The 23213-nt window shown below is 33.8% G+C and overlaps 3 protein-coding genes across 9 annotated transcripts in view; 2 read left to right on the top strand and 1 right to left on the bottom strand.

The window, feature by feature from the left end:
• kcc (kazachoc) overlaps positions 1-23213 on the bottom strand; it is a 214378-nt gene that overhangs the window by 98634 nt on the left and 92531 nt on the right. The window contains exon 1 of one of the 7 annotated variants that reach the window (XM_053765013.2): positions 10311-10501. The exons of the other annotated variants lie outside the window; for them this stretch is intronic. Within the exon in view, the coding sequence (XP_053620988.1) occupies positions 10311-10371 (61 nt within the window). The 5' untranslated portion in view covers positions 10372-10501. Of the gene's footprint in view, positions 1-10310; positions 10502-23213 lie in introns of those variants that run through there. 7 annotated transcript variants of the gene reach the window in all.
• Positions 281-2750, top strand: LOC128681382 (trypsin, alkaline C-like). Its single transcript, XM_053765224.1, has 4 exons — positions 281-410; positions 970-1138; positions 1702-1960; positions 2326-2750. Exons 1-4 carry the CDS (start codon positions 320-322, stop codon positions 2620-2622), a joined length of 816 nt encoding a protein of 271 aa, XP_053621199.1. The 5' UTR covers positions 281-319; the 3' UTR covers positions 2623-2750.
• Positions 2892-23039, top strand: LOC128681290 (monocarboxylate transporter 13-like). Its single transcript, XM_053765093.1, has 11 exons — positions 2892-3905; positions 16465-16742; positions 17023-17149; positions 17485-17627; positions 18583-18685; positions 19452-19625; positions 20267-20417; positions 21028-21175; positions 21654-21798; positions 21981-22172; positions 22829-23039. Exons 2-11 carry the CDS (start codon positions 16653-16655, stop codon positions 22966-22968), a joined length of 1413 nt encoding a protein of 470 aa, XP_053621068.1. The 5' UTR covers positions 2892-3905; positions 16465-16652; the 3' UTR covers positions 22969-23039.

Genomic DNA, 23213 nt, shown 5'->3' with positions numbered 1-23213 from the left:
ATTATATATACGACAGATATCTCAACTTCTCAGGGATCACAAGTCTAGTTTACCGTTATCCTGGTAAACCGAATACGACCGAAGTACCTACTGTCAAACATCTAACAAATAAGGATGTAGACCATGCAATATTAAACAGATACAGTAGGAAAAAATGAAGATGCAACCGATGATAAAGATCCGAGACATCGCACAATTTCAAATAAAATAAATTAGACTAGATTTTAATTTAGAGTGCTTTTGTAATTATTATCTTTATGCAAGCGAACAAGGATTTCAAGATTCAATAGAAATACTTGAAACACAAGTTATAAATATTATGAACAAAAGGCAGTCAAACAGTTGTGTGGAAAACGTCAAAATGCGCGTCATAGTGATTGCGTTAGTATTAGGAGTAGCTGCAGTCACTGGTAAGCGAAATATCTCAATATGTTATAGATAACAATTAAAATGTATTTCAATGTACGACTTTTTATGATATATTTTTTGGCAGGATTATGGCTTAGATTTGTGTTACTAATAATTTTCTTTGAAAATATTGAAAAAAAAAAAAGATTTTTTCTTCTCAGTTCTCTATCTTGTTATTATAGCAACAAAAATAGTGTAATATTATAAAACATATTTTCTTCGGTTATTTAATTGCATCAACCTCTACTCAAAATTTGCACTAGTGCTGCCTGTCAACAGGAGCATCAACCGAACTGTTTTCTGACAACCTCGGTGGCGCAGTGGTAAAGTGCTTGCCTCTGAACCGAGAGGTCCCGGGTTCGATCCCCGGTCGGGTCATGATGGAAAATGATATTTTTCGAATTGGTCCGGGTCTTGGATGTTTATCTATATATTTGTTATAAAATATAGTATCGTTGAGTTAGTATCATAAACCCAAGTCTCGAACTTACTTTGCGGCTAGCTCAATCTGAGTGATTTGTCCTAATATATTTATATTTTATTTTATTTATTCTTTTACAGCAATTCCCACAAATACACAGAAGATAATAGGTGGTTCTGCCACCACCATCAGCCAGCATCCTGAGATAGTATCACTATTGTACTCATACTGGGGATCCAGCTACTACCAGGTGTGTGCTGGAACCATTCTTAATATGCGCTCCATCTTGACTGCAGCACATTGTGTTGCGTAAGTTACATCAATTAATTTTATTTAGGAAACCAAAAGTTATATATCTAGCCTTATATATCTCATAACCGCACATGTTTAAGAACACAATAAATAGTAGCCTGGAAGTGATTGTACTGGTAAAATACGGTTGTCTATGATACATCTTTCTAGTTATCGTATCTCGATTCAAATCTAAGTCTTATCAAGAAAAATGAGGATATCTGCCACATATATTTACGTAGCATACAGAAACTTAGTACTTAGTTCATCATGAAAATTTGATATTTCTTTTAAGAACCTTCGTATAATAAAAAAGCAGTTTTGTAAGCATTTTTCGCATTTATATCGCAATAATTGAGGAAAGTTAGAGGCTTCCAGTTATGCCCCGTTTAATTCAAATGAGCGGGTAGTTAACTCTTTATGATTTCCTGCATTTGGAGTAACAAAATTAGCGTTAGAGTTCCGATGGCTTTTTATGACTGCTTTTTTATTTATTTTGAGCCTTTCAAATCAACAAAAAACATCTATATCTACTATAAAAACTAATAGAGCTACGATAATAAAGTAAAAAAAAATTTCAGAGGAGATTCTCCAACACAATGGCGCATTCGAGCGGGATCATCTTACTCTCTCAGTGGAGGCACAGTTTACAGCATTGTGTCTATTATCTCTCATGCTAATTACAGTAAACCAATAGCTCATGATAATGATGTTGCTATACTGCGCACGTCTTCTAATATCGTCTACAGTACTGTAGTAAAGGCTGGAAGTATAGCGGGAGCTAATTACTACTTGGCTGACAATCAAGTTGTCTGGGCAGCTGGCTGGGGAACCACTGCTGTAAGTCACATGTTCATTAGTTTCGAACTGTTGCTCAATAATTACATATATATAGATATCACAATGGCGAGGAATCACTGTTCAGAGGATAACTTAGCCCGCTTGCATGTTGGCACGATAAATTTAAAATATAATAAGTATGCTTTTCTGAAAAGTTGTTTCCTGATCAGAAATATTGAACAATAGCTACACAACGACCACACCTGGCTAGATTAATTTGTTCCTCTATAGTTTATATAACCTAATCCTACATACCTTAGGTCATGTCAATGTCATATAACCCTATTTTCAGGTATGACAGCAAAATTTAGAAAAATAATTTAGTTTAGAGTGATATAATTTTCTAAAAAATATTTTCAATGTAGGTTGGAGGATCGACAGTAGACCAACTGCGGCACGTTCAAATCTGGTCTGTCAATGCTGACATCTGCAAGAGTCGCTACGCTCGGAGCGGGTACATCGTGACAGACAACATGTTATGCTCCGGCTGGTTGGACGTGGGTGGCCGCGATCAGTGCCAGGGTGATTCTGGTGGCCCACTCTTCCACAATGGCGTCGTAGTCGGTATCTGTTCCTGGGGCCTCCAGTGCGCGCTGCCTGAGTACCCTGGCGTCAACACTCGTGTCTCCAGATTCACGCCATGGATTCAAGCTAACGCTTAGAAATTGATTTCTATGAATTTAAATATTATATTTTTTCGACATCGTGGTGTTATAAAATTATAAAAATTGACGATAGATTTCTTTTGAACTGTCGATTAATTGACAAGATAAGATAAATTGATATTGTTTGTTGGATTTTTATTTAGAGTAACTATAACAATTAACCCATCGCGTCGCCTAGTATCCGGATTACAATTTATTTATGTATGTGATTCTTCGCCATCGAGGTTAAAAATATAATATGTATACGTAGAAAACGAATTTTAAACATAGGAAACCAAATAGAACATTGAGATGATATATAGGTAGGTAATTTGTAGAACACTTTATATAAACATCCTTTACATCACGTACATACACACAAAGAGATATTTACTAAATATTATATGATCATGTACTCAGCTATTTCATCGACGTTTCTTACCTGAAACAAAAAAACAATCCAAGTATTAGAAACTAAAGTGAAATAAAAAGAACATTCAAGAACTATATTGTTTATTGTTACAAAAATAACCAGAATTGTAAACCAAAATATTCGAGAAGTAGTTTGTATCTGTAGGTACCTATACAGTTTGGAGTGTAAACAACAGGCTACTTCAAATTTACAACAACAGCTTGTTTCCGGGCAGTGGTGGGATGAAATTAATTGCATTGTAGACGTAACAAACTTCAGATCTGACAAATTCATTACAGAGCTGCCATTCAGTTCATCCGATCCGAACATAAAACTACGTTTTAAACAATTAAACCTATGCCTTTATATGGGATCACCTAAATTTAATAAAACGCATGTTATGACTTCATTGCAATGTTTTAAAATATTTTAAATTTATTGGTATTTTTCAAACTACGTAAGTAAAATTTGACACTCTCCAATGCTCATCAGTGTTGCCCTGCGTGTCAGATTCAACGACAAAAAGAATACTCATCAGCGACTTGCGTCATTCTCATGTCAGCTTTGAACACACGTATTTTTGTGAATCAATCGCGAATTCTCTTCCCCAAAACCCGAATTTCTTCCGAAAAATCAATCGCTCAGCAATTTTTAACAAAAACACCAAATCGGATGTACCAAGTCGTGAAGTGTAAAAAGTACTTTTTCAGTTTAAAGTCAAATAGCGGTATGAATTATTTAACTTTTGAGCCCAGCTGTAGTGATTCCCTGTCGAGGCCGAGCGCCGGCGGAAACACCCGAGAACCTGGATCGATTCACTTGAACTTGTCCATGTACATCAATGACTAGTATATTCATAGCCATCAGACCGAGGTTATGGCCACTTAAGGTAAAGGTTTTCTATTTCCGACTGCAGCGATAAACAATCTAAGATATATTTCAGAAAGGTTGATCGCTTTTCCCGCTTATTATATACTAGCTGTGCCCCGGGGCTTCGCTGTAGGAATTTTAGGACAAAAGTACCCTATGTGTTATTCCAGATTATATTCTAACCATGTATCAAATTTCATAAAAATCCGTCTAGTAGATTTTGCGATTAACAAACATACATACATCCTCTAAACTTTCGCATTTCTAACAGACCTATGTATGTTAGTCTCTTTCATGCAAAGTTATTACTGGTACTCAGGTAGAATATGAATAACACATAGGGTACTTTTTATCCCGAAATTCCCACGGGAGCGAAGCCCTGGGGTGCAACTATTACTAGTATGAAATAAATGTAAAGTACGCTTAAACTATATATGAATTGGGAGCCCGCGAGGTAGACTAAAAGAATCATAAATCTACATGATTAAACAAATTTATGTTGTTTCCAAGCACATAAAAGTAACAATAATAACATCGAGTTCGATAAGAGAAGATTTTATTCTTATCGTGAACCCAACCCAGTGATAATATGTATATTGTTATGTCTGTATATTATCTTTGCAAAGTGTGAGTCAGCTGTTTACAGTAGGGTTCTGTATTGTAAAATTTCGTCCATGATTTTGTCAATTTGTCAATCTATTAATTTACTTTTATTAATTTTCTTCTATTAATTTACTTTTAAAATACCTATACATTTGTTAATTGACGTCTTTCGAGAAAAGGCTGCGGTTAAGTTTGTTGCGCCGCTTCTTCTTCACCTGCGCTTGGAAGTTTAAGTAATTGTTTTGACGTCAATAAGTGATGTATATCATCCTAAATTGAATGAAGAAATTTGAGACAGAGATAAGGGTTGCAAAACTTGAAGGTAACGGCAAAGATTGTGTGGAGGAGTGATACTAATCTATCGCCTATGAGGACAGTGTCTCCAGTTTTTATTCCTTGGCTGGAATGCTTCTTGTTATATTATGATGGTACCCTAAAAATTATCTACGTATGAGTGTGGGCATATATTGTCGTGTCCAATTTTGATTGGACGCTAACAAACTTCCAATATCATCAGATTAAAATGTAATACGTATTCTTGTAGTATCATTATAAATGAAATATAGTAATAAAAAAACAATATAAAATGAAACTGACACTTCAATCAAAGTCAATTTAACCTTTTGAAAATTTATCAGCAAATTAGGTCTGGTTAAAATTTACAAATTATAAAAAAAAATCCTATGGCTCTGTCTGATTGTTCGTATAAACTCAAAAACTATTGTACAAATTTTCATGCGGCTTTAACTAATATATAGTGTGATTCCTGAGGAATGTTTATGTGTATAAATGATTATGTTTTGACCCGAGCGAAACCGGGACAGGCCTATAGTTAATATCAATTAATAGAGTATGATTCCATTAACGTTTGACGTTAACGGATAAGTATGAATGGATGTTATTGTATAATACACTATATCTGTCTATACTAACATATAATGCTTTATTTAGTAACAGACCAACACCTCTTGGAAACAGTTTACTTATAGAGTATACAAACATTCATAGACATTATTAAACTCACATAATATAACCCGTAATCCATCTGCGAGCTATGTACTATTTGCTTGTTTAAACTAAATCAACACTGACATTTAATACATTCAAATTGTCATAGAAGGATATCCAAGAACCTTCATAGATAGTGTCGGCCACGTTGTTATTGTTTATATGTCACATATCAATCTAAACTATATGTTATTCCTGTCACTGAATTACCGAAATAATAAATGTCAAGATTAAATATAGTCCACTATTATTGTTTTGTAATAACATTATTGTACGAAAATAGGTACCTTCTTACAGTTGTACAGTCAACAGCACATCAACCTACCCATATTCATTGCAAACTCGCCGCTATTATCCCGCCATAGAGGTACATGCAGGGTAACTTGATGTGCTGTTGACTGTACTCACGTACACATGGTTGAGAAACACACACACGACTCTCTTGGTAATATTAATAGAGTGGTTTGCCATTGCCTTCTCCATTTCACATACTAGGTGATAAAATTACCAACTAGAGTGCAGGTTTCCTCACGATGGTTTTTTTCATCGAAAGCAAGTATTACCCAAATGAAAATTACTAAACATTAGTTAAATTGGTATACAAACTCATGTGGCACAGTAGGATTCGAACCTGGCATCTTTTGTTCACGGGAGCCACTGTACCGCGAAAATACATAAAAAGTAATACAAGAAAGATATATGTACAACAGCGGACTTATTGCATTACTTATTTACTAATTACATAAAAAATATGAACAGAACTAAAATCGATTTTTGAATGTTACGTATCTATTTAAAAAGACTGCACATACCATTGACTAATTCTTATTTTTGTTTGTTTATTTAGAAATTAGTTTTGTACATAAAAAATATTATAAATGATGGACTTATGCCAAAGCCTCACAGCTCGGCATGGTTCAACTTAAATGGAATTTTCATTTGATATTTTCTGCATCCCAAAGAAAAATTCAAACGTTTACTGAACAACATTTTTCGCTGGTTTATCTTAAGAACTTCCAGTTGAATGCAGTTCTAACATAACACTTGAATATTCGAAAGCAATTTTGAATCTGTTACTGTCTCGCTACTTGTGTTTAGACAAAGACAGCACGACGTTTCTGTATGATAGTTTTAAAAAAATATTTTTTCATACTACTGATCAAGCAACAGTTCATCAATATGTTGATTTTCATAAAAATAAAATGTCGGTAGAATTCCTTCAAAGTAATTAAATAACTTTTTTAAATACGAAAACAATAAAATGTGCTTATTAAGTAAATTTTTCGTCCATCTTGTAGTTTCAGTAATAGTGCACACCATTGCAATAGGAACAATGAGAACACTTTTAAAACTACTATAGAAGAATAGCAATAAAATCATAATACCTATAAAAACACTAAGGGTGGTTGCGCTATTCAACTTTAACCTGCGTAGTAAATTCAAAGTACGCAATTTTATCTAAACGACAGCGGCGTTAAAGTTAACGTCAAAGTTGATCGGTGCAACCCACTCTAAATATTTTAAAATTTTGAAAACAGGAGTTATGAGGGAGAATAAAGCAACCAAAATTCTGAACTATTTGAAGCATACCGCTATAGGTTTAAAAGTTTATCCAATCCCAATATCGGATCCAGATCTAAATATTAGTGGTGCTGTCCATGACACTCAATCAGTTCTAGGTCAGAGCCTTGTACTATTTTGTCAGTTGTCATTGACGGGACCAAACTAGCCGATACTATTTTGTAGGTCGGGGGGAAGGACATATCGCTTATTAACTAATCAATGAGGTCATAGTACAGCTCGAACACTGTGTTCACTGACAAGGTCGAGGCTCACCCAGTGAAGCTATTTGATTATTGACAAAATCTGATATTTATAAATATTGATGTATAGTAATTTTACTACGTCGCTTCCGGTTCTGATGACCTTCATTGTGAATAGATAGTATAATAGTCAAAGAAAAAGAAAGAAGAAATACTTGTGTTGCATTGCAAGTGGTAGGAATATTTTATAATAATAGTTAGGTACTTTTTTATTTTATTTATATTATATTAATATAAATGCGAAAGCCTGTTTATCTGTCTGTCTGTTTCGCTTTTACGGCTAAACCGCTGGAATGACTTTGATGAAATTTGATATATATGTAGTTAAAGACCTTATTTCAAACATAGACTACTTTTTCTTCAAACAATCAGCACCCAAATGACTATAATTTGGGCGCAAAAATGTGTATGAAAATCTTGTCTATTCCGCTTTCGCTGATAAATTCACGCGGGCGAAGCCGCGAACGCTAGTTTATTGTATAATAAAAAACAATTACTTATAAATCCAAATTGTTTTGGTAATTTCATCAAAATTATCTCGTTAAATTAAAATTAAAACCATTTTCATGTTAAGCTTGATTACAAATTGAAAGTTGCCGAGTAAAAGTCATTTAATTGTGGAGCAATCCAAGAGTGAGCGCGGCACAATCCAAGAGTGAGTGCGGTACAGTTCGCAACTGTAATTTACTACGTTCTCGTTATGCCAATGGCTCGTTTAAAATGGTGTATGGGACAAGAGTAAGCGATCGCTAATTTTCGGTGAATTTTAGTGCTAAAAAAGTTGTGACGTGACATAACTCTAATATATATAACATTTTTGGAGAAAATGTAGTAACGCGAATTTTTCCACATTTCCAATTTTTCCACAAATATATTTTGTATTGTATAAATATATAACTGTGAGACATGGCCTCTGTAAGAAGATGCAGCGAGTTATGTATGTATAGTTTAACCATGAATCTTTAATACGAAAATAATATATATGTTGGTACAGGCAAAAACGTTAAAAGATTGCTCTATAAATAGCGTTTAGATTCGAAAATGTTCTTCCCAATATCAACATTTGTCTAATTATTATCGTCGTGCTGTTTACTTTGCCTATGAATTTTATCTCAATCGAAATCAAAATCAAACCATTTATTCATATCATATCCATAAATTAGACCTGCACAGGTTAAGGCTATCCAGAATTCATGTTTACCTATTGTTCTTTTTAGACTGGGCGTTGACAAATCAGTCAGCCTTGTTTTTATATATATACCTATATATGTCTATATAGTAATCGCTTCCTCTACAAATTTAGACCACATCGCATGTTCGGTCTAATACGAAGTAGTTTGTTGTTAGTTTCAGTCGCCTCGTCGTCGTTTTTTACGCTCACGAGTGTTCACGATTCTGACATGGGGACATGCTATTGCACACTTAAGTGTGTTCAAAAGACTACCTATTTGTAGACGTTTGCCTCGACTCAAAGCCCTGAGAAAATTATAGATAGAACTAACTATGCGGGCATAGGGATAAAAACTACTATATATATATATATATGATATTTAAACCTACTTTTCAAAAAACCCTTTCTAAAATGGAATATTTGAAACACCTGACTTTAAATAAAATTTTAGATTTATATTTTCATTAATTCTCTATGTTCATTTTATTACAAAACTATTCCAATGAAATAAATATAGAAATTAATCTGTTGACACTAAAACCATTTTATCAAGATTAAACTAGATGAATATTACGTGAGCGCCAAATCAAAAGCAAAAACAGGAAAATGTTAGGAAGATATATGTTCACGTTCGCATAAAAGTGGCAAAGGAATGACAATACGGACGATATAGGCGGCACGTTCCACAGCGTCGAGGTCGTAAAACTAGGTCGAAAGCGAACAACATGATTCCATGTCTAGAAATTTGGAATATCAAGTACCATATTCGTGTTCCCGAAGAATATTAGATCGATAATTTATAAAAACTATGTTATTAAAACTATTAATAATAACACTATATTTACCAACTTTAATAATATCACCTAAGTATTTTTTGACATCATGTGACTTTTTTATCTCACCATAAATAGTCTACTTGAGATGGGTTGCTGAGGTGGTGGGTGATGGGTTGCTGGCATGAGAGTGTAATTGATTTTATAATAGATAGGCGTGTATTTTTAAATTTGTATGAGAGGAAAGAGAATCCTGGTTTTCTTCCGAACTTTCTACCTATCGGCTTCGATTTCAGCTTTAAAATCTAGTTGCTATCGTAGTTTCAGTTTCGTCCAAAAGTTCTACCAAAACTTTCAACCAGTCGAACTAGTTACATCTATAGGTGACTCTAAGGTGAAAGAAAAAATACTTTTATCGCTGTTAAAAAAATAATATTACTCGTGGAAAGTTTCAGTTTCGGTTTCAGCCTTTTCACGATTCTATATTTTCGGTTTAACACTACTTACTAACCAATATATATATATTAGATTCTGTCATCCCCGGTTTCCCCCGGGCGGTTTCCAAGTGCGGGTAAATATTTGTACTCGTTTCAGTTTTCAGCGTTTTGTCTGTTGTTTGTTTTTGTGGTTTGCGTTTATTGGACGTATGACAACTTTAGTATCGTATGACTAATGAATCTGTATTTTTATATAACTGAAAAAATAATATATAAGAAATAATTGGACCCAATTAAAATAAATGTCATATAAAATACAGAAAATTACGAGTTGATGTAACAATATATGTAACATCAACTCGTAATATATATATTACTATAAATTAATATGCACTTCATGCAAACCGTGTATCTTTTAAAAAAATATTCTACATTAGGAATACATATTAAAAATTATGGTGATAAAACAACAGCTATGGAAAGATGAACATAGGTAATTAATTAGCAAAAAACATGATTATTAAAAATTAGGTGTGAAAAGAAAATTTACTCCTACATGTTTCATTGGCATATAAATAAAAAAAAAATAAAATCAACTTGTTTACATACCTGCTGATATACTGCTGTACCCATCAGGAGTCATTAACGGCGTTTCCCCGGCACTCCACATTTTCCAAGTCAATATAAAATGTCTAAATACTATATCATACACAGTTCACATAGAGGTATAATATATATTGTGACATTTAGAGATTCAGTTCGCATTGCCCACTAATTGCTCACCCGTTATTCACATTATGAATTAACTAAATATTGTCATTTATTTGACATAGTTAAACAAAAACAAACAAAAAAATATTTACCTAAAGATTTAGTTATTTTTAGTAATATATATATATATTGATATAACTGCAAAAGTCTAATATAGTTATGGTTAGGGTTATTAATCATGTAGTAGGCAACTATATGTTTCACATTTTACACAATTGCGATATTTATCAAGAATAGATACAAAAAGAGCTTCAATTTCTACAAATATCCAATATTTTATAATGAATAATTTTGATCATACAAGGGCACCACCATGCTAAAACTTTTGCTGGGTGCGTTTTTATATGTAAATAAAAATATTCATCACACAAGGCATCAAAAATTGTATTGTGTAATAGAAAATTTAATTGCAAATAATATCGAAATTTATTCAGCATAATCCAACGAGCTGATATAACTGTAAGATGTATGTATTATGATCGACTTAGTTTACACATTCACTTTCTGCTGACATAACTAATTCAGCCGGAACATCTAGAATTTACCGCCGGGCTAACAGTTTCATTTCTACGCCTTCAGATGTACCAGAGGTTCATAAATCATGAGAAAATGGAGCACTCAGAGTATACAGTAAAGACGTTACGTCTCTGCTTGGCTTAATCATTTTTGCCGATTAAGTTTTAGACCGGCTTTCTACCTTATACAAAAGCGTCTTAAGTAAGTACATAAAGTAGTTTACGTACTTTTTAAAGTTGAGTGTGTTATAAAAAATGACCTTTAGCTAGATACAAATAAAGGAGGTTTAAATAATGTAGACACTCCTTTCTTTTGAAAAATAGTAAAAACTAAAAAAAGTAGGTACTATTATTACAAAGTAGCTCCCAGCCATATTCTGGGAATTGGTCGAAGGAATTGGAAAAATGTAGAACAAATGGGAGTAGAGGTCACTTTTAAAATTGCAATGTGGGTAATATGTATTTATCTTCTGACATAACCTAAATTGTTTTGTTACTATTTTTTGTTTTTCTTTTTAAGGAATTGTAAATAAAATTGTTAAAAAATACTGACTGGTATAAAAAATCACCAGTACCTAATAAAATTCATAACACGAACACATTTTTAGAATTTACGTAACACCTCGCGAATTCTTGGCCCCACGGCACGTCAAGTTCGAGTTGGTGGTAGCCCGCCACTGACACCACCAGGGGTTGCTCCACCCCAGCACCACCCTACCCGCTCATGGTCAGGTTAACGACATGACTCATGAAACTGGATATAGTCGGATAGGGCTTCCAATTTATCGAATGCGATGTAAAAGACGGAAAATAGTTTTCGACAGTTTTTTTAATATAAAAAAATATATTTATTATTTGGGTATTTTTTATAATGGTTCTTTATTAGCCATTGCATCTCAAAAAATACTCTCCTCTTCTTCTTACTATATATAATTTATTCAAAAACAATAGTTGATTACGATTCCAGAGTAAAAATGCATTATTTGTAATGAGAACAAATTCAGTCAATTTTATTTTCTACTCATTCAAATAGCTAAATATATGTACACGTTCCACGACATTCAGGAGACGAAGCCGCGTGCGAAAGCTATCTTTATCTATATTATTTGTATTGAAAACTGACGTCACGAAGTACGTGACTTGCAATCGTTCTACGGTTGAAAAAAAAATTGCATGTGCTGAAATCACAAGTCTAATATTCGAGGACTCAATTTAGACGGTTGTGGTGATCCAATGGTTAAGATGCCCAGCTATGATTGAAAAGACCAAGGTGAAAACCATAGATATAAGAAAAATAACGGTTAAAACCCTACTCGTGCCACATGAGTTTGTCTTCCAATCTGACTCATGTATAGTAAGTTTTCATAGGCCACCACATCCTTCCGGTGAAGAAAAACATCGCGTGGAAACTTGCACACTGGTTGAATATTTAGTTCACTAGTGTGTACGTGACTATACTTGTTTTTAGACTACGGTAGGTAGTCGTGGAAGTCATATACCTAGACGACTTAAATAAAATCTAAGAGTATTAGCAATAACACACTCGATAAGAAAGCAAGAAATTTAAACGAAAGTCAGAAGTATAAGTCAACAAAAAGGTAAAATTCATACATTAACCTTTACTTTAACTCGTAACAGAGTTCACTGTTCTTTGCTTTATTTAAATTTATTTCATAATTCATAGTTCCGTGACTTTGAAAATCTATTCTTGAGGTGGAGCTGAGGGTGGTAGTGAGGGTGGCGGTATGCATAATTAAAACTTAATAAATCTGACTTTAAAGGTACTTGTTGGCCTAAATACAAATTCAAGTACGACGTTCATTCATCATAGGATAAAGCCTAAGTAGGTACATCTAGTATTCTAATGTATGTAACGAGCTAAGCATAGCTAGTAACATTTAATTCTACCACCATCACAGACATACGGAAACATCCTTCTAACTAGAATATTTCGATACATTCATTAAAAATGCAAAACTACGTGCTTCGTGGACGTTCCCTGACTTTGTGCAGGCGGCCCTGACCTCTGTCCTTCTGCCTATCGATCCACCTCCACGCTGATCATCGTCAACCGACGGACTGTTGTACCCTTGGCAATACGTTTTACTGTTATCAAACATGATTGGCTCGTAAACTGTACGGTAATAGATTTCAGATCGCGCCATTGTAGTTTGTGCACTCAAATTAATTAAACATATTAAATTTATGAAAAAAAGTAATTATAATTTATTGAAAAACTAACTACTGTCTTAACTAACAGCTGAAAGGCAACAATAGCATTCCTAAAGAGGGTGACGTCAGGCAGGCAGCCGGTTACAAAACCATAGTCAAATCTTCAAAATGTAATTGTTGGTGTTTTACGAGAACCCTGAGCTTCGAGGCGTTACAGTTAAGAATGGAACTGGGAACAAATATAATAAATAAATAGAGACAAATGACACAGATTGAGTTAGCCCCAAAGTAAGTTCGAAACTTGTGTTATGGGATACTAACTCAACGATACTATATTCTATAACATATACATATATAGATAAACATCCAAGACCCAGGTCAATCTGAAAAAGATCATTTTTCATGACCGTTATTCGAACCCGGGACCTCCACTGTAGCAGTCCGGCATGATGACCATTAAGCCACGGAGGTCGTCATATTGTAACTTTTATGAACAAGCGAGGATGAGAGAGACTACCCCGGACAGTTTGTGCTCAAAATATTTTATACTAGCGACCCGCCTCGGGCTTCGCTTGGGTAAAACCAGAATAATGCCTATGTACTACTTATAAGTCTTTTCTCTTTAAAATATTAGTATAGATAGTAATGACATGGATTAGTATGGATTGAGGACTAAGATGTGATGTGTGTAAGAAAACTCCTATCACAAACGTCTGATGAATGTGATAACAAATGACAAATAAGCATGCTATTTTATTTTCGTAGGTATTTTGGTAACATTTGTATCATAGCATGTAAGTATAGGTACAAAAAATACAAGACAAAATTTCTTAATTAATAGATCGTTGAAAGTGAACACTTTTAAAATTTTCGGTTTCAATAGAACTATTGAAACCGAAAATTTTTAACAATGTTCGAAAGTTGACATTACACAATCAATATAATTTACATAGGTGACAATTAGCAAAGATGAAGTTCTACATTTTGCTTCAGCATTGTTTCGCGTTTCGCGCGGGAATGAAATATTACCCGCTGCGCGGCGGAAGTCTGCACCGTCGTGCGATAATCCGCACAAGCGATGTGGAAATTACGTAGAACCATTTACAAGCTTTTTGCATTAATCAACTCACACTGTTTGTTTGTATGTGCAAAATAATATATTGTTTTCGATCTTACTTGTACAAGGTCAGACGAGGGAGAAGTGTTTTTGTGTGAAAAGAAGCGCGTTTTGATGCGGTCCCAATTCGATAATAGGAGTGAACGAGGAATATGTAGTGTAGGTCCAAGAATTAAAACGACGAACGAACTGACAGCAAGAAAACGAGATAGTATGATTTAGGAGCTTTTACAAGTGTCAGTTATCAGTATGTTGTAGAAGATAATAAAGCAAGGTAACATCATACTGACCGTATCTACACATACCTGCAGCACTACCGGGATAGGTAGCCTATATTTGACCTCGGTTCATTAACTATCTGGGCCATCGCATGAAAATAATGTATCTTACAAGTAATCAATTTACATTATATTCGATTAGATTGTTTAGTCTATGGCGCCCCACTCGATTGAAACTCTCGTGTCCAAAACGAATGTGTAATTTTTCCAAGCGGCTCATCGGATGAAATAATTCCGTAGTGTTGTATGGTTTGTAACGTATTAAACAATCTAATCATGCGATGGCCAAGTCGATCTATTTATTTAAAACCTAAAAGATTTTTAATATTGATATGATAATGACTTACGTAATAACTTAAGATAGAAGGTCCCTTATGTTGGGACTGAATAAATTAATCGACTTGGTATTACATGGATATCACAACTTTTTGAAGGTTGAGAAACTGCATGCAGCATATATATTACAAGTTTCTTAAAATTTGCGACTGTGAAAGCGTGACTATCTTTCAAGCTAAACCGAAAGACACGCTGACATATTTTTGCATTTATAAAATCAGTTGAAGTTTTGGACATTACTATAAAGTTCATTAGAGCTAATAGAGTCACGAACCTATCGTTTGCAGCATGTGATTAATGGCCACAGTTGGCTGGTGATACCAAGATAAATGGTTCAAATTCCTGTGGGTCGGCCCCTCGTCATTCCAACTTCATTTGTACAAACCGAGCTACAATAATATTTGTAGCCTAAGCTGCGTCAGTTTTAACAATTTCTGAATGTCTCACTCTATGATACAACTCTATATGAACTCACAATGTGATACACTACACTACACATGCACTAGATTATTTATGACATAAAAATCAGTATCCCCAGATCAATACGCCCCCGTATTGATTAGTCCAATGGATCTAAGTGGTAAATGGTAAATTTTTATTTAGTTTAATCGAGCATAAATACGAAGTCGTACTTGGATTTGACTCCCACACTGTTGCAAATGTACAGTGTGCTAACAATACTAGACATTTTTATTGCTAGCTTCTAACTTGCAATGTATGTATGTTCGGGTGGAACTCAATTTTGAAGTAGATATCATAGTTTGGATGGTAATGCATAATAATACGATAACCATGATGATGGTGCTCCCAGGAACGGCTCCCGATGAGGGAGCTCTTCAGCGGTTTATTGTACGGACATGATTTTTGTCACGTGTTCAATGCAAAAAGATCTCTCTGATAACAATGAAAGCTTGTGTAAAAATTTCTTTTTTCATTTAAAACTAAATTTTGATACCTTCATTATTTCCCAAATGAGTTTAATTTCATGTTTGAATATTCCTAGTATTGTGAATGTTTGTAAAATACATAATGTTACTAGTGCAGGCATATAACAGTAGTGTAGACTTGGAGCAAACACTGACAGTTTGCAGGTTGTGTGTAAGAAATATAGGGCAAATGGCGGCACTCCCCCAGGTGCGGTGCAATGTTATACATAGCGTAGATATAGAGAACCATAGACATCATATCTTTAGTTTCGCTCATATGAGAAAGAGAAAGTGGGACTATGTTAAGTCGTTGTCTTTAAGTTTCTTTATCGTTGCATAGATATTAGAAATGCATAAGGTGAACTCAGTTACTGCAGAGCCTGAGTAAAGTTTGCGAACTAAATTATGTCACGACGAAAAAATAACGTCAGAAGAAAATGTATTAAAATGATCGCATTGCGAACGTTTTGTGTGACAATTGCGGCTCTGAACAAAAAGTTAAACTTCTAATACAAATATTTGAATATATTTTTTGTAAAAATTACGTGAAATCACAAAGATTGGAAAACTCAACCAAACGCTTCTATTTTTGAAATAATTCTCACTACGAAATGGAGTAAAAAATATGGGCTACCATTTTTCTTGCAGCGTCATCGTACGTAGTAACTAACTTAGTCATTCAGTAGTCGTGGAGTCGAAACATGTAATCTGTATAATGATTTGACAAAGTTTGTTTGCTCCTAAACACTAATGGCAAATATTTAGATTGAGTACATGATAAAAATTACATGCACCAAGAAAAATTTACAAGAGCAGTCCATTGAATTCAGGTGAAGATGAGTGATCAGACAAAATGTAAAAAAGTGTTGGGAGCGCCCGATGGTGGCTGGGGATATCTCATAGGTATTGCCACTATTATAAATTTTGTAAGTACATTGTATTTTTTTAGTTATTTATTAGACCAATAACAAGATAATGTTGGTTGAACACACTTTGATGTAAACATTGCAGTCTTTTTGGAAACACATGCATATGGTGTCCAAAACGAAACGCAAAAACTGCAAACGAGTAGATGATTGATGTATTTGTTTTATCCCATACGTTTACAAAGTAAAATTGATATTTGATAATAATATGATAATTGAAGATTTAAGAACAGTATAAACAAATTGTGAGGCTGTATCAATATTTTGTTTGGTTTCACAGACGTTAACTGCTGGATTCATGTCATGTTTTGGTATCCTCTACAATGAATTTATTGAGAAATTGAAAATAGGATCAGCCACTGTGGTGCTAATTACTGGGGCTAATGCTATGAGTGTAGCAGTATCAGGTAATTGTGTAATTGAATGAAGAAAGTATTATATTTTTTAAAGTTCGTCTCCGTCACTATCGCTTTTCGCGCCAACTTTAGTTAATTAAGTACAAGTTTATATTATCACGTCTCACACTATAAGTATATATGAGCCCAGTATCACTGCAGTTATAGAAGCAGAAAGGGGAGGCCTTTGCCCTGCAATGGGACATACAGTAAGTTAAAAAACTTGTTCTATTGATCCTTTCAGTGTTCAATAACTTCTATAACTGTCGATTCAATGTGGTTTCCCGCCATTCTGCTAAGGAGCGGTGGAGTCGTCGCGCCACTACTAATTTAAATATATTTTTTAGGATTTCTAACGAGTCCCTTGTTGAAAGTGATGAAGTTTCGACTGTTGGCATTTGTCGCTGCTTCTCTGTTTAACATTGGCTGTTTGGGCAATATCTTCGCTAACTCTATCATACCATTCTTCGTTTGCCAATCCGTGTTGCAGGTAAATATAACATGTAATAAATAATTATACTATTGATATGTAACAAGTATATGAATACTCCATATATAGAATTAATAAGACATCTGAAATTAAACATTTTATGATTGAGTGTTAAGTAATGCTTATATCTTTGAAGTTTTGAGTTTAAACTATAATAAGTTTTAACATTGTTAATGTGTTTTATATATGCGTATTAAAATAGTAAAATTAAACATTCAAATCGAAATTTAAAACCGAGGTAAATGTGGTATAAATAAACTTTATGATGTGATAGGTGAATTGTGAAAAATTTACTCCCTGGTATCTGCGGTTACGTTATGTTGTGAAATGTTAATTAAATATATACCTCTTGATTAAGTATTATTGACACAACCTTGTATGTAATATGCTACGTCTTCAACAGACATAATAATTATCAGATAAGAGTAATATTTTTTTGATATTCAGCAACATCGAAAGGCCGTATAGGGCCGTATAGGGGCGGGGCTTGTTTCGTTTCCCGTTTTATATTAGCCGAGTGTCGGAAAAATCGCTTTCCCATTCGTCTGCCTCAGCCCCGTATATCGTCACATAAACTTCGAATACAATTGGAAAAATAGCAATAAGACATGTCATGTAGTATTTTCTTCGCGATTATTTCCGACACCGGTCCGTGTGATGTTTCATGGTGAGGTGACGTTAGTCGGAACAGGGTGCGCACAACCCCAGCAGTGCAATTGGGCCATTGGTAGATTTATCTCTAATTTGGATAAACCATAACATGTATTTCATTTAAAATAGCCAATTATAAAAAGTGTCATGATATTATGATACTCGTATACTTACAATTGATCGGTCCGTCATAATGTCAAAATTTCTTTTCGTACTCAAGGAGCAAATTCATGTTAAATGTTCAAGCAAATAACTTTTTGCAATCCATCAACGCATACTTATTAATATGTGTTTACGATTTCAGGGATTCGGATTTGGAATATTATATAATTTAACATGTACATTATTCAATGAATATTTTGTAAAGAAGCGTTTTTTTGCGATGGGTGTAGTGCAAACATTCACAGGTAAGGATTTTAACTTTTTCTTCTGGTTGAATATTGTCAAAAAAAGAAAAATAACAGTGCAAATAGATTCCTGCATTTAAAAAAAAAAAACTAAAAATGTGTACCACTGGCTACTTACCACCTGACGACCACCTCGGTGGCGCAGTGGTAAAGTACTTGCCTCTGAACCGAGAGATCCCGGGTTCGATCCCCGGTCGGGTCAAGATCGAAAATTATCTTTTTTTGATTAGCCCGGGTCTTGGATGTTTATCTATATATGTATTTGTTATAAAATATAGTATCGATAAGTTAGTATCCCATAACACAAGTCTTGAACTAGTTTTGGGGCTAGCTCAATCTGAGTGATTTGTCCTAATATATTTATTTACACAAAAATAATGTATAAAATAGTATAGATTATTTTTTTAAGATTGGCGCTACATATTATAAAACTACAATACATGTTGTTATTTCAAAAAGTTCATTATATTTATTTGTCTATTTGAAGTTGTTGAGAACAAAGTAAATTCAATACTATTTTCAATTTTCTTTAGTGTTATTTTTATTTCGCCATTTACAAATTTTGAAACTATACATGGAATTAATCTGTCAACGCACTGATTGAACTAGTGTTAACTGCTTAAATTTATTTGCAATACTATGATGCCAAAGACTCATTTGTTTTTTATTTCTTAATAAAATAAGTTAATTTTCATCTGATTTTTAGACATATTTAGTATGATCATAATTTCATTAATAGAAATGTATTATTGTTGATATTTTACAGCGATATTTACAATGGGTATACCGATACTGTTAAACACAACTTTAAACCTGTATGGGTACCGTGGTACTTTGATGATTATTTCCGCTTTAACCATGAATTTGTTTGTCGCCATTGTTCTCATGCAACCAGTGAAATGGCATATGAAGTTGATTGAAGCACCACATGAGACTGAAGGTAAAATTTCTAAATAAATTATATAGATAAAACTAAATAAAACACTTTTTATAGCTAAATCGATGGTGATCTTCCCACGCCAAGTGTGTTCTGAAGAGATTCCGAGTTGGTGTTGGGAGATGACGAGAAAAGGGGTTTCTCGACTAATGTTTTTTGTGACTGTGGAGTCGTTCAATACATGGCTCATCTGTTGTTTTTATCCGAAACTGTATCACTTCCTACTGCATAGACCTTAGTGAAGCCAATGCCGCGATCGTTGTGGCTACTTAAATATAATTTGTTTGCTATTTCGGACCGAAAGGAAAAAGAAGATTAAATTCACTGAAAGTTCACCGCTATTGTAACCGCTGTTATAACGTGTTAATATTACATCAACAGTAAATTACATCTCAAATTTAGCTTTAAGAACGTCTATATCACACGTGACCACAATTATTTTCATGTCATATATAGAGTGGAACCTAATAATTATTTATATGTAAGTAATTAGGACAGTATTGATGTAGGTATAATATGATAGGTGGAAATTTAATTTTATCGATGTACTTCAAAGAGATCTGCTCGTATAATTAACTCGCTTTTTAAGAACAAAAAAAAATATACAAACAATATTTTTTTAATTATTAGTTATTTTTTTACAGAAGCAAAATCCCTATTGTTAAAAAATGACAATGAGGGTATACCCATTATTAAAATAATAGACATAGAACGCAACCCTCCAACTGAAGATAAAAACATTACGGATGACGTTAAGAAACTGCCTGTAACGGAAGATAAGGTTTCTGCTCCAATGTAAGTTGAATAATGCTCGGTAGTTTGAGTTCTACTCACTCTACTCAATTTACAATAAAATATAGGTGCAATAGATGTTTGACACTTGTAAATAGTATTACAGAAATAAAGAGAAACACAACAGTGATTGCTTACACTGGTGTACATAGAATATTTGTGGCCGTCCAAATCAAAAGGGACCTTATGGCGGCTGGCACTTAGATCTTTCTTGCCGTTGTTCGCATACAAAACTACGGCAAAAATGGCGTAAGTGCCGGGCGCCATAAGATCCCTTTTGATTTGGACGGCCACGTTTCTCCAAGTCATCTGAAGTTCTCAGACAAGAATTTTTAACATGAATTTATTATTTTTTTTAAACAGCCTAATAATAGCTAGCTACTTATCAATGACCAAGTTTCCTCACGATATTTCACCAAGCAAGTAAAGTCTATAAAAACTACAATACATGAGTTAGATTGGTACACAAACTCACGTTGCACGAATTGGAATCGAACCAAGAACCTCTTGATAACAGGAGGATACGTAGTCTTCCCAGGACCTTGACCGTTTCAAATTTAAATAATAGAGATATATAGATCTGTATATAATAATCGTGATTGTCCAATTACAGGAAACTAATTAAAGAAATGTTCGACGTCTATCTGCTGAAGTCATTCTTACCAACGTATGCATCCCTAGGCGTGACAATGGCACTACTCGCTGACTTCGTTACAACTGTAATGCTGCCGCAGACTCTTTACGCTGCCAATTGGTCCGAAGTAAGTGTGTGATATTCCGAACACAGGACGTGCGAAGATTAAAATATAATCTTATTTATTAATGTGATGTAACGTGAACAAAGTATTTCTAATCCTAAATTCTAAATCCTTTATTAGAATGCAGGATGAGAAATTCCTATGGGAGAGCGATTCGGAACAACCGTAACATTTTAACGTTTCTTGTGACGATACGGCGAAAATCATTAAATAAATCGCACAAAACACATTCCCTGTTATTTATAAAAAAAGATAAAGCATACTTACTCTAAGTATGCTTTATCTTTATTTATAAATAAAAATAAAAAGCTAAAGTATGTTTTGTCTCGTTCTGTAAATACCAAATTTTGTAAAGTGCGATAGTGATAAAATATACCTTAGCTTAAAGTATGCTTAATCTTTTTTATGAATAACAGGAATTGTTTATAAAATGTCACTTTATATATGTCTATAGTGTTAAAAAGTGTCTTGTGCTTTTCAGGACGACACAGCTATTGCAATGTCTGTGATGAGTTTTGGAGATTTATCAGCGCGAGTTTTTTTCATATTGTCTAGTAAATGTATAAAGTTACCAAATAAGGAACTGCATATGATTGGTGTTGTTATAGCAATTCTACCAAGAATAGGTATGTATGCAAATATGTATTTAAGTATTACAGTATATAGTATAAATTAGCTTGCAAATAAAAAAGTTGCTTGTCATCTATATGATATAATTACCGCAGCTAATCTAACCTGGATGAGAATGCTTTCGATTTCTGCATTTCCTAAGAAAAAATTCTGATATATAATTTCATGTCTTTTTTAGGCTTCTTGTTAACGAAAAACCTGTATGCTGTACTAGGACTACTGTTCGTAGTAGGAGTATCACGCTGCTTCTTGACCACGTTGATCCCTCTCATCATAGCAGACGCTGTGTCTAGCGACAAGTTTACCTCAGCCATGGGAATGTTTATGATGCTAATGGGTGTGTCCAATTTATCCTTGGGATCAGTTGTTGGTACGTTTACCTTTACTTTCTTCGTGTTTATAATTTTAACTAGCTTTTTGCTTTTTCTTCCATTTTTGAAATTCCTCTTCTTTTAGAGTTGAAATAACTAGCAAACTATGTTAATATAGGCCAGTGAGTAGCCACATCTGCAATTGCTGTCTTCTTTTTTGCTAGTCGATGGCAAATCTACAACGCTCTATTGGGTGCTAAATATTATATATTGTTGCTAGAACCGAGCCACTTCGTTTGCTTCATCGAATTCTTAGATTGCAAACTACATAATTGCTGTGAGAATGATAGAAATCTTCTCTTATTGCATACCCATAGGTACTCCCCAAAAACAACGCTCAGTTGTTTCGGCTGTGCGTTGTTTGCTACTCAGCTACGGAAGAATTATATTGATTGATAGGAGATTGATTATTATTAGTATTAAATTATATTTAAACGTTAAAGAAATAAACATAAAAATAAAAGACGACAGGGATCAAAAGATTAAAGTAGGTATTTTATAAAAAACTATTACTTGTAAAATTGGATCTTTTATGTTTTAGCTCTGAGAGCTTTAGCTTTTTTTCTTTTTTTAATTCTAAGTAAATGTTTTATTTTGTGCCGTTATTACAATAATATATTAAGTACAGCATTATATAACCGCCAACATTTTTCAGGTGCTATAAGGGATCTAACTGGCACTTATGATACCATTGTCTGGATATCTGCTATATTTTTAATATTCACCATAACACAAGGATTAATAGAAAAGTATTGTCTAGAATGTAGACACAAGAAAAAATGTCAAGAACAATGAAATGGAGATTCTTAAGATATATTTACTAAGATTATAAACACAATTTTTTAAAAATAAATATGACATTTTTTGCACAAACTTTTATTGTCTGTCGTCAGATGATTGAACTAGTGACAAAAAAAAACATATCCGAGCAGGAAACCGTTGAAGAGTCAGTCTTTGGCTTGTTTTTACCGTTACAGGTGCAATTCGAGATTAGGAACGCAGACAGCTATGATTTAGTTTTGGGATTCGTATGCCTCTTG

Source organism: Plodia interpunctella, chromosome 2 (genome assembly GCF_027563975.2).
Source record: "Plodia interpunctella isolate USDA-ARS_2022_Savannah chromosome 2, ilPloInte3.2, whole genome shotgun sequence".
NCBI classification, from domain to species: Eukaryota; Metazoa; Arthropoda; class Insecta; order Lepidoptera; family Pyralidae; genus Plodia; species Plodia interpunctella.
The sequence above is the reverse complement of the archived record's forward strand: the minus strand, read 5'-3'. Positions and strand labels throughout refer to the sequence as shown.

Bases quoted from the DNA above. Each gene is read 5' to 3' on its own strand.
- LOC128681290 (XM_053765093.1), top strand. From the start codon at position 16,653: ATGAGTGATCAGACAAAATGTAAAAAAGTGTTGGGAGCGCCCGATGGT. The intron at 17,150-17,484 runs GTAATTGTGTAA...TATATTTTTTAG, and splicing joins TATGAGTGTAGCAGTATCAG to GATTTCTAACGAGTCCCTTG. The intron at 19,626-20,266 runs GTAAAATTTCTA...ATTTTTTTACAG, and splicing joins AGCACCACATGAGACTGAAG to AAGCAAAATCCCTATTGTTA.
- LOC128681382 (XM_053765224.1), top strand. From the start codon at position 320: ATGAACAAAAGGCAGTCAAACAGTTGTGTGGAAAACGTCAAAATGCGC. The intron at 411-969 runs GTAAGCGAAATA...ATTCTTTTACAG, and splicing joins AGGAGTAGCTGCAGTCACTG to CAATTCCCACAAATACACAG. The intron at 1,961-2,325 runs GTAAGTCACATG...TTTTCAATGTAG, and splicing joins CTGGCTGGGGAACCACTGCT to GTTGGAGGATCGACAGTAGA.